The sequence below is a fragment of the Chlorocebus sabaeus genome, chromosome 24, assembly GCF_047675955.1.
Source record: "Chlorocebus sabaeus isolate Y175 chromosome 24, mChlSab1.0.hap1, whole genome shotgun sequence".
Lineage (NCBI taxonomy): Eukaryota > Metazoa > Chordata > Mammalia > Primates > Cercopithecidae > Chlorocebus > Chlorocebus sabaeus.
Window position 1 is genome coordinate 34,843,188 of NC_132927.1, and position 16,932 is coordinate 34,860,119.

Below are 16,932 nucleotides of genomic sequence, written 5' to 3' on the forward strand. Positions count from 1 at the left end.
TCAGGTGATCTGCCCACCTTGGCCTTCTAAAGTGCTGGGATTACAGGCTTGACCCATCGTGCCCAGCCAGAATGATACATTCTTAACGTGAAGGACGATGTTTATTATAAACCTATAGTCAATACCCTGTTTAACGGTAAAATTGGGAACAGGACAAGATGTCCATTATTTTTTAAACTTAATTTGGAAGCCTTAGTTGGAGCAGTTAGATAAGAAAATGAAATCAGGTATGGATATTGAAAAAGAGGAGACAAAGTTATAATTTATAGAAAATATTGTATATTCAGAATATCCAAGAGACCACTAACTCAGAAATTTTTACACTAATGAAAGTTCAGGAAGGTGACCAGATAATCAGCATATTATTCAATTATAAAATGGAATAACAATTACCATAGCAATGTCCCCATGCCCCCCCAAAAAAGTTGGGAATACTCATAACCAGAAGTCTATAGAATCTATCTGAAGAAGTATGAAATTTTGTCAAGGGAAATAACCAAAGGCTAAGATAAATTAAGAGACTCAACATGGTCTTGGATGGGAAGACTAAGCACTGTAAAAATATAAGTTATAACAAAATTAGCATATGTTTTGCTGTGGTCAGTCTTAAAATTTTTTGTTATTTTGAGAATAAGTGGTAGATGTAAATTGGAAACATAATTCTAAACCTTACCTGGAAGAACATACTGTTGAGAAAAAAATGTGTGTGCCTGTGTGTATACTGTATGTATAAATTTATGCTATATGTGTGTGTATATACATACACACAAAATTAAGAATACATCCATATAGAATACATTCAGTTTGGAATAGCTAAGATGAATTTGGAAAAGCAAAAACAAAAATGGAATGATGGAGAAGTTGCCTTAATTGATAGTATAATGTACTCTAAAGCCTTAGAGGAATGAAGAATCTGGCCAGTGTGTCTAGAACAAGGGGAGAACACCCTTATGTGTGACTGGAGAGATAAGCAAGGGACTAGGTTATGAACTCCTGTAAAGGAATTTGGTCATTAATGTAAGATAAATGGCAAATCATTTAAAAGTTTTAAAGAATTAGATATATTTCTTAAAATACTCACTCTGGTAGCCATATGAAAAAATGGATTGGAAGAGGGGTAGACTATAGTCCAGCAAATGAATTGGCTCTGGAGTTTTCAGGGAGGAGTGAATTAGATTGGTCCTGAATACACTGGGAAGTGGTGGTATAGTAGTGGGAATCATGCTCAGTTGGAGAGGAAAAGACCAATTTGGAAGATGATTAGGAGATTGAATTGACAGGAATTGTTAATTAGATACGAGGGTAAGGAAGGCACTAAGGTTGAATCCCAGATTTTTGGCTTTCACAAATACATGGTCAGTAGTATATTCATTGAGAAAGGAAATTCTTGTGGCGGATAGCTTATTCTGGGCATGGTCAAGGGTTTGAGGTTCCTATGAGAAATGTGGGTAAGAAATGTTCGGGAAAAAATGGAATATAAAGGTCAAGTTGCCAAGCGGTGGCTCATGCCTATAATCCCAGCACTTTGGGAGGTCAAGGTGGGAGAATGGCTTGAGCCTAGGAGTTTGAGATCACCCTGGGCAACATAGCAAGACCCCATCTCTAAAAACAATAAATTAGCCAGGCAGGGTGGCATGTGCTTGTACTCCTCACTACTTGGGAGGCTGAGGCAGGAGGATCAGTTGAGCCTAGGAGGTTGAGGCTGCAGTGAGCTGTGGTTGTGCTACTGCACTACATCCTGGGTGACAGTGAGATCCTGTCTCGAAAAAAAAAAAAAAGGCCAAGTTCACAAAAGGGATCTAAGCTGGAAATTAAGATGCAGAAGTCATCATTATGTAAGTGGCAGTCTAAGTCTAAGCTCTGGGAATAGTTGAAGTGATTCAATGAGGTTAGATAGTGAAAAGAAAGTTGGCTAGGGCTGGATGGACTCTGAGAATACCAAACATTGAAGGAGTATGTGGAGAAAGCAAGCTAGCTTCTAAATGCTGCTCAGAAAGTTTGGCCAGAGATGTAGGGGGTATGGTGTTAACAAAGCCGAGGGGAATTAGGTTCCAAGTGTGATGTGCTGCTCCAAGGTAATGGAAGGTGAGGACTGAAAAATGTACACTGAATTGAGCAAGCAAGATTCTTAGTGGCCTTGGTGAGAATAGTTGCAGCACAGCTCTGGGATATTCAGTGGATTTAAGAATAAAGAAAAACTGGCTGAAAAAGAAGACTATAATGAAATAATTGCTTCTTAATGGTAGGGTTATGTGCATTTTTTTGACATTTGTATTTCATAGCTCTTTATATTTGCCACATTGAGCATTTATTAATTTAATAATTGAAAAAATAAAATTTAAAAGCCTATAAAGAAATTTATGTCTAGCCTTATAATGTTGTTTCTCTTGTTGGGCAAAGGTAAGTCACTTTCAGACTTCAGGCAGAAACCTTAAAGATAAGGAATTCCTGAATTATATTTTCATACTCTACCCCTCAATCAGTTAAATATATATATTGAGCAGTTACTACATACCTAATCCTTTGTTAGTTGCTATTTGCTATGAAAGAAGTCCCACTACTACCATTCCCAACCCCGGAGGAATTAGTGATTAATTACATTCAATATATTATTAAATTGTCCTGTACAGATGTGTAAACGCTGGGGTGGCTGAGTAGTAAGCCTCCATTGATAGGTGGCAAATGCAAAAGGAGTTAATGAAGGGAGGGATCAAGAGGAAGTGTTAGAAGAACAGACTTCTTGAAGAAGATAATACTTGCATTGCACCTTAAAGGAGGAGAAGGATGTAATAAGTTGTGTGGAAGAAGGGTGAGAGAGCAGAGTGAGGACAAGCGTGGAGTCACTTGTGGGCGTGACATGGTATGTGTAGTTAGTGAGGACAGCCTTATGTATGGAAAGCCAAACAGAGGAAATTAGCCAACTCAGTTGTTTTTAGGGAATAATTTTAGATTTTTGAATGGTGACGTATGTGTTGGAAGCTTTTAAGCAAGTAGAAACTGGAAGAATGGAATAGTTAGTAATGGGTGATGAAACTTTACAGTTGAGAGAGAAAAGTGAGAAGAGAAAAGTGCCAAACTGAGAGAAAAAGCTCTGGTGTCATGGTAAGACCTCTGGGAATTGGGCCCTAACTCTACCACTTAATAAATAGTTCTATGACAATGATCAAGTGAATCCTGTTAACCTCTGTGGACTGCCATTTCTTCATCTGTAAAATTAGGAAATTAGGATATCCTGTGACCTCTGTGGACTGCAATTTTTTCATCTATAAAATTAGGAAATTAGGATGGTTGACCTATAAGTTTCTCCCAGCTCTATAATTCTGTGACACTCTTCATGCAATTGTGATGAAATAATTGACAACACTTTATGACTCAATTGGATATGAGAAGGTAAGCAAGTAGAGAAGTCAAGGTGACTTCAACATTTTGAGACTGAGAGAAAAATGTTATTCTTAGTAGAAATGGGGAAATATCAAAGAGGAGTAAGTTTAATAGTTCTGTAATGCTTTTAAAAGTCAAGGGGGAAGTCCAGCAGGTGGAGATGGAACATATTGCTAACGATTTTACTTAGGCTTTCTTAGGGACTCTTCAGTTTTGTCAGTGGTTCCTTTCATTGTTTTCTTTGAGGCCACATATCAAGCAAATTGACTAGGCTTCTTTTTTGTTTTAGTATTTAATCAAATGCCTTATTGCAAATATGTATCCATTTACTGGACTTGTTTTTATTTCAGGGTCTTTTTTTATTTTTAACTTTTAATGTTTTTTTTTTTGTAGAGACAGGGTTTGCCATATTGCCCAGGCTGGTCTTGAACTCCTGGGCTCAAGCAATCCTCCGGCCTTGGCCTCCCACAGTGCTAGGATTACAGGCGTGTAGCACTATACCCAGCTAATTCAGGCTTCTTAATAGTGTATTTTGTGAACATTTTAATAAATAGAGTGACCTTCCTTTCTTTCTGTCTTACTTTGCTCTGCTCTGCTCTGCTCTTCTTTCTCTTTCTCTCTGTCTCCCTCTCTCTCTCTTCCTCCTTCCCTCCCTCCCTCTTTCCTCTCCTGTCTTGTCCTTTCTTTAGACTGAGCTTATTATCCAGGCTGGAATGCAATGGTTCGATCTCTGCTCACTGCAACCTTTGTCTCCTGGGTTCAAGCAATTCTCCTGCCTCAGCCTCCCACGTAGCTGGTATTACAGGCGCCCGCCATCATGCCTGGCTAATTTTTTGTATTTTTAGTAGAGACAGTGTTTCACCATGTTGGTCAAGCTGGTCTCAAACTCCTGACCCAGGTGATCCACCCGCCTTGGCCTCCCAAAGTGCTGGGAGTGCCTGGCCTGCCTGAGTGACATTTATTAAGTAAATCTAAATGAGCTAGAATTCAGAAAATTCTCTTCAGCATTGTTAACAATCCCTCTTGGAGACATTATGCTAAGTGAAATAAGCCAGGCACAGAAAGATGAATATCATGTATTCTCATTTACATGTGGAATCTGAAAAAGTCAGATTTACGGAAGCAGAAGGTAGAATGGTAGTTGCCAGGGGTTGGGGGTGGGGAGGAAGTGGGAGATAGAGGTTAAAAGGTACAATTTCTCTTAAACAGGATTAATACATCCTAGAGATCTACTGCACAGCATGTAACTATGGTTAATAATGAATTGTATGCTTGAAAATTGCTAAGACAGTAGATCTTAAATGTTCTCATCACATAAAAAGATGATTATATGAGGTGATAGATATGCTAGTAGCTTGACTGTAATCATTTTACAATGTATACATATATCAAAATATCACATTGTAAATATATATAATTTTTTTCAATTTTACCTCAATAAAGTAGGAGAAAAAATAGTCACAAAGTGTACATCAATAGTGCTATAATTCTTATAATTCTTTTTTTTTTTTTTCTTCTGAGACAATGTCTCACTTTGTCTCACATGCTGGAGTGGAGTGGAGTGGTCATGACACACTGCACTCTCTATCTCCTTAGGCTCATGAGATCCTCCCACCTCAGCCTCCTGAGTAACTGGGACTACAGGTGTGTGCCACCACGCCTGGCTAATTTTTGTATTCTTTGTAGGGACAGGATTTTGCCATGTTGCCCAGGCTGGTCTTGAACTCCTGGCCTTAAGCTATCTGCCCATCTCAGCCTCCCAAAGTGCTGGGATAACAGGTGCGAATCGCTGCACCTGGCCAATAATTTTGTAATTCTTATATAAATATTTGGAGGATAAAATTATCAATAATTTAAAAACCACAGCAGCTTGTCTGGAAGTAATACGTTATCTCAATGGATTGTTCACAGTAAGTTACAGACCAAACTTTTCTTTTTATTTTATTTTTCTGGAGACAGAGTCTCGCTGTGTCACCCAGGCTAGAGTGCAGTGGTGCCATCTAGGCTCACTGCAACCTCCGCTGCCCGGGTTCAAGCGATTCTCCTGCCTCAGCCTCCCGAGTTGCTGGAATTACAGTCATATACCACCATGCCCAGCAAATTTTTTGTATTTTAGTAGAGATGGGGTTTCACCATGTTGCCTAGGCTAGTCTCAAACTCCTGAGCTCTGGCAATCCACCTGCCTTGGCCTCCCAAAGTGCTAGCATTATAGGCCTGAGCCACCACACCCAGCCCAGATCAAACTTATTGCACTTTTTCTCCCCTTCTCACTACTGTACTTGACTAGTCTTTAAATAAATAATAAAAGAAAAAAGAAAACCATAATGTTTCTTGGGTTGTCTGCCTTTAGGAGTAAAGCTTGGTACTTTTAATTCTTGGAGCCTTTTCTGAGTCTTTTTTTTTTTTTTGAGATGAAGTCTCACTCTGTCACCCAGGCTGGAGTGCAGTGGTGCGATCCTGGCTCACTGCAACCTTCGCCTCCCGGGTTCAAGCAATTCTCCTGCCTCAGCCTCCTGAGTGGCTAGGACTACAGGCACATGCCATCTCGCTCGGCTAATTTTTGTATTTTTAATAGAGACGGGGTTTCACCATGTTAACCAGGCTGGTCTCTAACTTCTGACCTGGTGATCCTCCCGCCTCGGCCTCCCAAAGTCCTGGGATTACAGGCGTGAGCCACCGTGCCCAGCCTTCTGAGTGTTTTAAATTTGTACTTCTTGATAATGTATCTTTATAATTGTGCTATACCTTTTTCATATGTTTAATTCTTATTTTCCAAAATAATATTGCTACCTTCAAGGAATTATCTTCTTATTTCTTTAGCCCTTAGTGACCTGGACCTTGATAAATTTTGTTAACCAAATGACCTTGTTTGATAGGTGATTTAATTTAAAAAAAATCAAAACCACCTTCAGCAGATTACCATTTGTTCAATGTAGTTTACTGAATACATTTTTACTGCTTTTTTGATTATAGAGCTCAAAGCATGCCTGTTGTTAAGGAAGTAAAGGTACATCTGTTAGAAGATGCAGGCATAGAGAGGGATGCTGTTACTCAGGAGACCAGAATTTCACCCAGTGGAATTGATTCAGCTACAACTGTGGCTGCAGCAACTGCTGCTGCCATTGCAACCGCAGCTCCATTGATAAAGGTATATTTTTCTTCCCAGATATTCATAACTACTTTGTGAAATACAGAAGTACTTATTAAGAACTGATTCTATAAATGGTTGTATATATTTATAGACTAGCAACATTGTTGCTCTCAATTTGAAAACATTTTCCCATTTGTGGTTGTATGTTACTTCTCAGGAATTGTGAAAGTTACCCTCTAATACTGTGATGGCACTAGCGAATTCAGAACTTCCCCAGTTTTAGCACTGAGAGTCCTACATCCTGGGAAGCACCTTGGTCCTGGCAACCTGGATAATCAGTTATTCTTATTTGAGAGCTAGAGGAACCTTAGGAACCTTAGAGATAATCTATGCCTTAGCTGTCACTTTGTAAATGGGGAAGCAGAGAAATAGGTCAGAGTAGGCACGTAAGTCTGGAACAAGTAACTGACAGAGCCAAAACTAGAACTCAAGGCTGCTGACCTAACTCAGCCTTAAGTTAGTAAAGTATCAAAAGCTACTTTGTTTTTCTGTTTTCTTCTTTTTAATTTCCATTTAAGTATCTTGTTTTAGGCATCGTAAAATTCTTTGTGGCAGATTTGTTTGAGACAGAGTCTCGCTCTGTTGCCCAAACTGAAATACAGTGGTGTGATTTCGGCTCACTGCAACCTCCGCCTCCCAGGTTCAAGTGATTCCTCTGCCTCAGCCTCCTGAGTAGCTGGGACTACAGGGCATGCGCCACCATGCCTGGCTAATTTTGTATTTAAGTGGAGACGGGGTTTCACCGTGTTGGTCAGGATGGTCTCGATCTCCTGACCTCATGATCTACCCGCCTCAGCCTCCCAAAGTGCTGGCTTTTCACTCCCAAAGTGATTACAGGCATGAGTCACCACACCTGGCCTATTTATTTATTTATTTGTTTATTTATTTATTTATTTTTTGAGAGGAAATATTTACCTAAGGATAGCTATCATCTGCCTTTCATTTCTGTGACTCTAAAAATAAAGGCATTAAATCATTAGACATTTAGTGAGTATAAGCTCAAATTTGATCACATCTCAATGCCAATCGATTTAAATAACATTTCTAGTAATTAGACATATTTTTGGTATCCTATAATGTGAATTTTTAAAAATACTTTTATTGTTTTAGGTGCAGAGTGATTTGGAAGCAAAAGTCAATTCTGTTACAGAATTACTTAGTAAATTACAGGAGACTGATAAACACCTGCAACGTGTTACAGAGCAGCAAACAAGCATTCAGAGTAAACAAGAGAAACTACATTGTCATGATCATGAAAAGCAAATGAATGTGTTTATGGAGCAGCACATAAGGCGTCTTGAAAAATTACAACAACAACAAATAGATATTCAGGTATCTGTAATAAAGCCAGTACAGATTCTGTAATCTTTTATCATTTGGCTCTCTCAGCTAATATTCATTGATAATTGCAGTAGCTTGTTAGATTGTAACAGTTTTAGTTCTGAAATCATGATTTGCTTATCTTTCTTCTCCTGTACTGTGGGTAACTCTGCATTTTATATCTCAAATGTTACTAGTTGTGTGAGACCTCTCCCTCTAGTTGGCTTTTCCTCCTCCTACACTATTTTTGTTTATATCATTTTTATTTTTTATTTTTATTTATTTTTTGAGATGGAATCTTGCTATGGTTGCCCAGGCTGAAGTACAGTGGTGCAGTCTCCACTCAACTGGTTTCAAGAGATTCTCCTGCCTCAGCCTCCCATGTAGCTGGGATTACAGGCGCACACCACCACGCCCAGCTAATTTTTGTATTTTTAGTAAAGGTGGGGTTTCACTATGTTGTTCAGGCTGGTCTCGAACTTCTGACCTCAAGTGATCTTCCTTCCTCGGCCTCCCAAAGTGCTAGTGTTACATGCGTGAGCTGCCATACGCAGCCACATTTTTAAGTGCTTATATCACATTGCAACTATTGGTTTACATCAGCAGTTTTTAGTCTGGGAATGTGCACTAGAATTACTTGAACAGCTTTATAAAAATATTTGTGCTTGGGATCTTGGCAGGCCAAGCTAAGAGGATAGCTTGAGGCCAAGAGTCCAAGATCAGCCTGGTTAATGTAGCAAGACCTCATCTCTTAAAAAAAAAAAAAAAATTTAGCCTGGCATGGTGGCATGTGCCTGTAGTCCCAGATACTTGAGAGGCTGAGACTGCAGGAGACCATGAGTCCAGGAGTTTGCAGTTGCAGTGAACTATGATAATATATCTGCACTTCATCCCAGATGATAGAGTGAGACCTTATTTCAAAAAAAAAAAAATTGTGTATATACACACACACGCGCGCACACACACATACATATTCACAAGCACACACACTTAGGCCTTTCAGAGATTTTGACCTAGTGATTCTGAGGTAGTGTCTGGCAATCATTGAAAGCTTCATAATGATTCTGATGCACACCCTTGGATAAGAACTACCTGGTGTACATATTTGCTTTTGCATTTAATTAATTAAAATAATGAACATTTTTTAATGCCTTTTGAGAATAAGGCACTGGGCTATTATAAAAAGCGTTATCCTCACAAGGAGCTGATAGCATACTTTCGTATTTATTTTGGAATTTCTTTTTTTTTCTTTTTCTTTTTTTTGAGACGGAGTCTAACTCTGTCGCCCAGGCTGGAGTGCAGTGGTGTGATTTCGGCTCACTGCAATCTCCACCTCCCAGGTTCAGTGATTTTCATGTTTCAGCTTCCCGAGTAGCTGAGATTGCCGGCCTGCGCCACCACACCTAGCTAATTTTTGTATTTTCAGTAGAAACAGATTTTTACTGTGTTGGCCAGACCACTGGCCTCAAGTGATCCACCCATCTTGGCCTCCCATAGTGCTGGAATTACGGACGTGAGCCACCGTGCTCAGCCTATTTTGGAATTTCTAATTCCTAGAACACTACTTAGCACTCAGTAAACTTTTTTTTTTTTTTTTTTTTTTTTTTGAGTGAGTGAGGGAATGATCAGCATTGTAAATGTGTTGGTTTTAATTTACTTTTTTTTCTAATTAATATGAAATTTCTTTTTTTTTTTTTTGAGATGGAGTTTCGCTCTTGTCGCCCAAGCTGGAGTGCAGTGGTGAGATCTCAGTTCATTGCAACCTCCACCTCCCAGATTCAAGCGATTCTCTTGCCTCAGCCTCCTGAATAGCTGGGATTACAGATGCCCACCACCATGCCCAGCTAGCTTTCTATATTTTTAGTTGAGATGGGGTTTCACCATATTGGCCAGGTTGGTCTCAAACTCCTGACCTCAGGCGATCTGCCTGCCTTGGCCTCCCAAAGTGCTGGGATTACAGGCGTGAGTCACCGTGCCTGGCCTACTGTGCAATTTAAAACCTTTAAAAAATTAAAATATAACATTCAGGCTGGGCACGGTGGCTCATCCCTATAATCCCAGCACTTTGGGCAGCTGAGGTGGGTGGATCACTTGAGGTCAGGAGTTCAAGACCAGCCTGGCCAACATGGTGAAACCTTGGCTCTACCAAAGATACAAAAAATTAGCTGGGCATGGTGGCACATGCCTGTAGTCCCAGCTACTCAGGAGGCTGAGGCAGGAGAATCACTTGAACCTGGAAGGCGGAGGTTGCAGTGAGTTGAGATTGTGCCACTGTACTCCAGCCTGGGTGACAGAGCGAGACTCTGTCTTAACAACAATAACAACAGTGACGAATATATATTTATTGTATATCTATATACATGTATATCTATACATATATGTATATGTCTATTAATGATTTTCTAAATTATATATTTTTTGTTAAGACAAAAATTCAGAAGAATATACTAAAATAAGTTTATACTTAATATATCATCATAAAGTAGACATTAATTTGCTCTAATTTTCAAGACTTAACACAGTTTATCTTGAGCTTTTCATGTGGTCAAAGATAATATTTTATTGGAATGATTATATGCATACCAAGTAAAGTTTAGTAAGTACTCCCTGCATGACTAAAATTGAGTATGCAGCAAATTATCTAGTGAGAGACCAGGAATGAGTCTATAAATTATCTGTTAGTTTATAGATAACTTTACTATTTTAAGCCTCAATTTCTTTACCTAGAAAATATTTTCTGTTGTTCAGGATAAAACGAGATGATACATTTGAAAAGCACATTGATTCCTTAAGGAGAGACTCCTACTAGTCCTAAGTACTTATCTGCCATCATCCGTCCTTCCATAACTAAATCTATAACTTAATGACTTTCTAATTTTAGAAGAACAGAATCTTTGCTAATTTAGATGTCTTATTTATAAAGCTTATAATTACAGAGAGAGTTGAAGTTTTGGTTACATACTAGATATATTAGTTGTTCAGTAAATGCTTAATGAAATGAAATTAGTTGAGTCTGTTTCATCTGTTTTATGTAGAGGGATCTCAACACACTTTTAGAAATTCTGTAGAACTATGAATCTTTTTAAGTTTTTCTTGGCCTGGCATAAAATTCTGTTTGGATTATTACTCATTGCATGCCTGTATCAAAATATTTCATGTGCTCCATAAATATATACACCTACTATGTACCCACAAAAATTAAAACAATAAAACCCTCTCTTTTGAAACCAGTTTTATTAGTTAAGATACTTGCTTATTTTAGATATTTTATTTTATTTTTGAGATAGAGTCTCGCTCTGTCACCCAGGCTGGAGTGTAGTGACACCATCTCGGCTTACTGCCACCTCCGTGTCCCGGGTTCAAGTGATTCTCATGCCTCAGCCTCCTGGGTAGCTGGGATTACAGGCTCCCGCCACCACGCTCAGCTGATTTTTGTATTTTTAGGAGAGACGGGTGGAACTCCTGACCTCAGGTGATCCACTTGCCTTGGCCTCCCAAAGTGCTGGGATTACAGGCGTGAGCCACTGTGCCTGGCCCCATTTCAGGTATTTTAATAAATAGTGCTGAAAACTGTGTTGTCACTGTAGTTTCCATTTATATACAAACACATATTTTATTGCTGCTGCTAAGCATGGATATTTATTTGAGTACTCACTATCAATGATTTTCAAACCTTGACCTCGAACAAAATCCTACCATTTAGGATATAGAAGATAGGATGTTTTGGTTTAAAATTCTCTGATTCAAGTAGAGGTTTAGGGCAAGGGCCTCTCCTTCCTGGTCTTCTCTTAGCCGGCTGTAGTGGCCCCTGAGCCATGTCTAAGGTAGAAAGAACAACACTGAGGTTTAGAATGGTTAGGGAAAATGATTAAGGTCACACAGCAGAGTCAGGCTTAGTCACATCTTTGTGATTCTACATCTTTCCAATGGCATCGCTGCTGCTACTATAGTGGATAGTTGCAATGTAATATATATTTTTTCATTGTTTATTAAATGTAGTAAATTATGTTTAACTCTAATATTTCAATGTATTTTATCATCTAACTCTTTCAAATGATATCTGAAAATAATAAAATAATCTTATTTCTTTTAGACGCATTTTATTAGTGCTGCACTCAAGACTAGTAGTTTTCAGCCTGTTAGTATGCCCTCCTCCAGAGCTGTGGAAAAGTATTCTGTAAAACCAGAACATTCTAATCTTGGTAGCTGTAATGCATCTTTATATAACACATTTGCTTCCAAACAAGGTAAAAATATGTAGTTCTCTATGAATAAAAAATGTCAGCTATGAATTTTCTTTGTGCTGCATAAACTGAAAACATATTTCCTGAGCAGTAGGAGTTTTTGTTTTATAAAATTTATTTATAGGAGTTTTTGTTTTATAAAACTATTTGGTGTTTTTTTTTAATGTTCTTTTTTTAAAAATTTTCTTTCTCAGGCTACCTTGTCTTAGATAAAACGAGTTCTTTTTTTTGTCAAGTAATTTTTAGGTTATTTTGAAATTTTTTAAAATTATGGATTATGTTCTTATCTGTGGTTTTAATTAATAACCTTCATAAATTATCAGAAGCACTTATAAATTTAGGAAAAATTTACTTGTTTACTATAAAAATGCTTGTAAATAAATCAATTCTCCTGTTCTCTGACAAACTGCATATTTGCTCTTTCTTGATTCTGTCAGAGTGACTACCTAACAAAGGAATACATAGCTTATTTGTTAAAACTTTAGTATTTAAAATAAATTAATAAATGTGTTTCTAAGTTATTGATATTTGAATAATGAACTAAAGAAAATCGAGGGACTATCCCTTTAATGATATACAACTCTATATAGTACAATATTTTCAACACTTGATTTGTTAGAACATTGTTGTATTACAGTCATTAAAGATTGCTCATGCTTATAAGGTGCTTTACATTTTGCAGTAAATGAGTGGTCCTTACAAAACTGTTGTGCCCAGCACATTGAGAGGCCAGGATGAGAGGATCACTTGAGCCCAGGAGTTCGAGACCAACCTGGGAAATATAGTGAGATCCTGTCTCTAAAAGTAAAAATAAAAAAATTAGCCAGGTGTGGTAGCACATGCCTGTAGTCCTAGTTACTTCGGAGGCTGAGGTCAGAGGATTGCCTGAGCCCAGGAGGTTGAGGCTTCAGTGAGCTGTGGTCATGCAACTACACTCCAACCTGGGTGACAGAGCAAGACGCTGTTTCAAAAACAAAAAAGCAAACAACAACAACAAAGAACTGTTGTGAAGTAATATGAGTCCATTTTTAAGTTATGAAGAGAGGACAATGAAGCACAGAATGGTATGACTTGCCTGCTCAAGGTAAGTCATACCATTCTGTGCTTCATTGTTAACAACAACAACAAAGAACTGTTGTGAAGTAATATGAGTCCTTTTTTAAGTTATGAAGAGAGGACAATGAAGCATAGAATGATATGACTTGCCTGCTCAAGGTTACCTGACATGAGCGGGAGGATGTCAGAGCTAGGGCCAGAACTCATGTTTCAGTATGACCCAGCTGAGTGCCTTCAATAGCAGTGGACACTTTTTTCATAACTCACTTCCAGAGAATTTCTTGCTTATAATTTTGTTTTTCTTAAACTCGAGTTTTCATGAAAAAGGTGTCTGTTTTATTGTTTGTAAATTGAATTTGTTTCTTTGTATATATGTTACAGTAATAAATAAAAGAAGTAAATTAAAAATTCAGTAAATTAAACTGTTAATTTTTCTATGCTTTTTCTTGGGCATATATCATGTTTACATAATTGTAACTGTAGCATTTTATACAGCTTTTTTACTAGTACATAAAAACATCTGCCATATTTTATATAGTTGTCTTCATAATTTTAACTTGTAATGACTAAAGGGTAGCCTATTGAATAACTATTTCACAGTCTACTTGACCGTTATCCGGTTTCAGATACTCAGACAGTTTTTAGGTTTGCGTCTTCATAAATAATACTGTAATAAACATCATCATATTTTAAGCACATTTTCTTTTATGTTATTTCCTTATAATAATTTCACAAGATTAAGATTACTAAGTTAAATTATATAAAACTTTAATTCTTCCTATACTTTTTGCCACAGTGAAAAGTATCTGGCTATTCCTGTTTCATCACTGCTTCAATAGTTCTGAATATTATCATATAGATTCATATTTACTAGATGTAAGTGTAAAATGTTTGTAGTCTTCATTTCTTTTGATTTTTAATGGGGTGAAGTTATTTCTCTACACTTGTTAATAATTTATAATTTATAATTTTGGCTTTATTTTTAAAGTATAGGGAAGAGTAATATGCTATAATTTTTAGAGCTTTTTAAAAGCAAGTTAATTTTTAAAAAAATTTTCTGTTAAAGCATCTTTAAAAGAAGTTGAAGATACGAGTTTTGATAAACAGAAATCTCCTTTGGAGACACCAGCACCTCGCAGATTTGCTCCTGTACCTGTTTCAAGGGATGATGAACTATCAAAGAGGGAAAATCTTTTGGAAGAAAAGGAAAATATGGAAGTGTCCTGTCACAGAGGTAATAGAGACTTTTACTAGACCTATCCCAAATTAGGAAATTGTCATGAGATTTTCTGTGCCTAGTAGAAACTGAAGTGGGATCTGTATTTGTAGTATTTTACTTTAAATGATACTTGCTGGGAAAATCAAGCTTCTTTAGATTCCTTGTGAAAGGAGTTGGAGGTATACATTTATAATTAATTATTCTATCTCTTACAGGTTATTACTTAAACTTTTAATTAACAAGTTTTGTTAATTTTTATTTATTTTTTGTGAGACAGGGTCTCACTCTGTCACCCAGACTGGAGTACAATGGTGTGATCATGGCTCACTGCAGCCTCTACCTCCCCGGGCTCAATTGATCTTCCCACTTCAGCCTCCTGAGTAGCTGGGACTACAGGTGCACGCCACCACACCAGGCTAATTTTTGTATTTTTCTTAGAGATGGGGTTTCACTATGTTTCCCACGCTGGTCACAAACTCCTGGGCTCAAGCGATCTACCCACCTCAGCCTCCCAAAGTGCTGGGATTACAGATGTGAGCCATTGCGCTTGGCCAAGTTTTGTTATTAATAAACAAAAAACAATGCTTTACTGAAGGTAAGGCTGATCATTTTTAGAGTGTGCTTCCTCATACTGTTTTTAGGTGTGAATTTCAATAATAAAACGTAGAGAAACAACATCTATCACCATGTTCACTTGGAAAAAGTGCTAATATATGAACTTTTTTTGAGACGAAGTCTCTCTGTCACCCAGCCTGGTGTGCAGTGGCACGATCTCGACTTGCTGCAACCTCCGCCTCCTAGGGTCAAGCAGTTCTCCTGCCTCAGCCTCCTGAGTAGCTGGGACTACAGGCGCATGTCACCATACCAGGCTAATTTTTTGTATTTTTAGTAGAGACAGGATTTCACCGTGTTAGCCAGCATGGTCTCGATCTCCTGACCTTGTGATCCGCCCACCTTGGCCTCCCAAAGTGCTGGGATTATAGGCGTGAGCCACTGTGCCCGGCCATATATGAACTTTTTAACACAGAACAGGAACTTTTATAAGGGACGTGTATTAACCAAACATCATATATTCTCACTCATAAATGGGAGCTAAGCTATGAGAATGCAGAGCCATAGGAATGATACAATGGACTTTGGGGACTTGTGGGGAAAGGGTGGGAAAGGGGTGAGGGATAAAAGACTACACATTGGGTTCAGTGTATACTGCTCAGATGATGGGTGCACCAAAATCTCACAAATCACCAATAAAGAACTTACTTATGTAACCAAATACCACCTGTTCCCCAAAAATCTATGGAAATAAATTAAAAGAAAATAGTATATTACAGTCTTAAAATGTACCCCTTCTAACAAAAGTAAGTGAAATATTAAACTAAACACTTTTATTCTTGGAATCATTTAAATGCATGCAAGTCTTAGGCACATTTAAAGAATTTTAAGAAAGTCACAAAGTGATAAAATCTTTAATAAAGAAGGCAACCTTACACCAAAAATTACTATGTAGTCTTACTACATACAAACAAGGCTAAAGGATAGATCCACTTAATTCGTACTTTGAAGAAATAGGTAAATCTCTTCTTTACTAATTTATAAAAATCATCTATTTTGCTGGACTTTGTGATGATGACACTTCTCAAATTCCTTTTTTCTGTGATGGAAATAAATTTAGGGGTTTTTCTATTAATTCAAACTTTTACTTACTTGTTTATGTATTTTTCTTTATAGAGACAGGGTCTTGCTTTGTTGCCCAGGCTGGTCTCAAACTCCTGGCCTCAAGCAATCCTCCTGCCTCGGCCTCCCAGAATGCTGGGATTACAGGCATGAGCCATTGCGCCTGGTTGCGGTATAGTTTTTATGAGGTATAAATATTTAGTTTTATTTGATGAGTATATTTATAGCCTAAATTGTAGGCTACATTGTAGGCTATAATTTTTTTTTTTTTTTTTTTTTTGAGATGGAGTTTCACTCTTGTTGCCCAGGCTGAAGTGTGATGGCACGATCTCGGCTCACTGCAACCTCCGCATCCCAGGTTCAAGCAATTCTCCTGCCTCAGCCTCCCAAGTAGCTGAGATTACAGGCACGCACCACCACGCCCAGCTAATTTTTTCTATTTTTAGTAGAGACGGGTTTCTCCATGTTAGTCAGGCTGGTCTCAAACTCCTGACCTCAGGTGATCCACCCACCTCAGCCTCCCAAAGTGCTGTGATTACAGGCGTGAGCCACCACGCCCAGCTTGTAGGCTATAAACTGAGTAGATAATCATCATAGGAAGCTAACTTAGGCCAGAATACGAATATATGAGATGTTATATACAAGATAAATGAATTAGTATTTGGAAAATGATACTACATCTCTTCTATTTCAGGAAATGTAAGACTATTGGAACAAATTTTGAATAATAATGATTCTTTGACAAGAAAAAGTGAATCATCAAATACCACCTCACTAACTAGGTCAAAAATAGGATGGACTCCTGAGAAGACAAACAGGTGAAAACAAGAGATTGGAATGAAAACTAGATTGAAAAGAGCTTTGTTCAGATTTTTTACATTTCTTTG

The 16,932-nt window shown here is 37.8% G+C and overlaps 1 protein-coding gene across 11 annotated transcripts in view; it reads left to right on the plus strand.

Annotated features, from left to right (window-relative positions):
- The window catches only part of KIAA0586 (KIAA0586 ortholog), a 121,194-nt gene that overhangs the window by 12,854 nt on the left and 91,408 nt on the right, over positions 1–16,932 (plus strand). For all 11 annotated transcript variants that reach the window (XM_037984053.2, XM_037984061.2, XM_037984058.2 and 8 more), the window contains 5 exons: positions 6,355–6,529; positions 7,643–7,864; positions 11,946–12,099; positions 14,219–14,386; positions 16,740–16,863. In XM_037984053.2, coding sequence (XP_037839981.2) covers positions 6,355–6,529; positions 7,643–7,864; positions 11,946–12,099; positions 14,219–14,386; positions 16,740–16,863 — 843 coding nt within the window. The remainder of the gene's footprint in view (positions 1–6,354; positions 6,530–7,642; positions 7,865–11,945; positions 12,100–14,218; positions 14,387–16,739; positions 16,864–16,932) is intronic.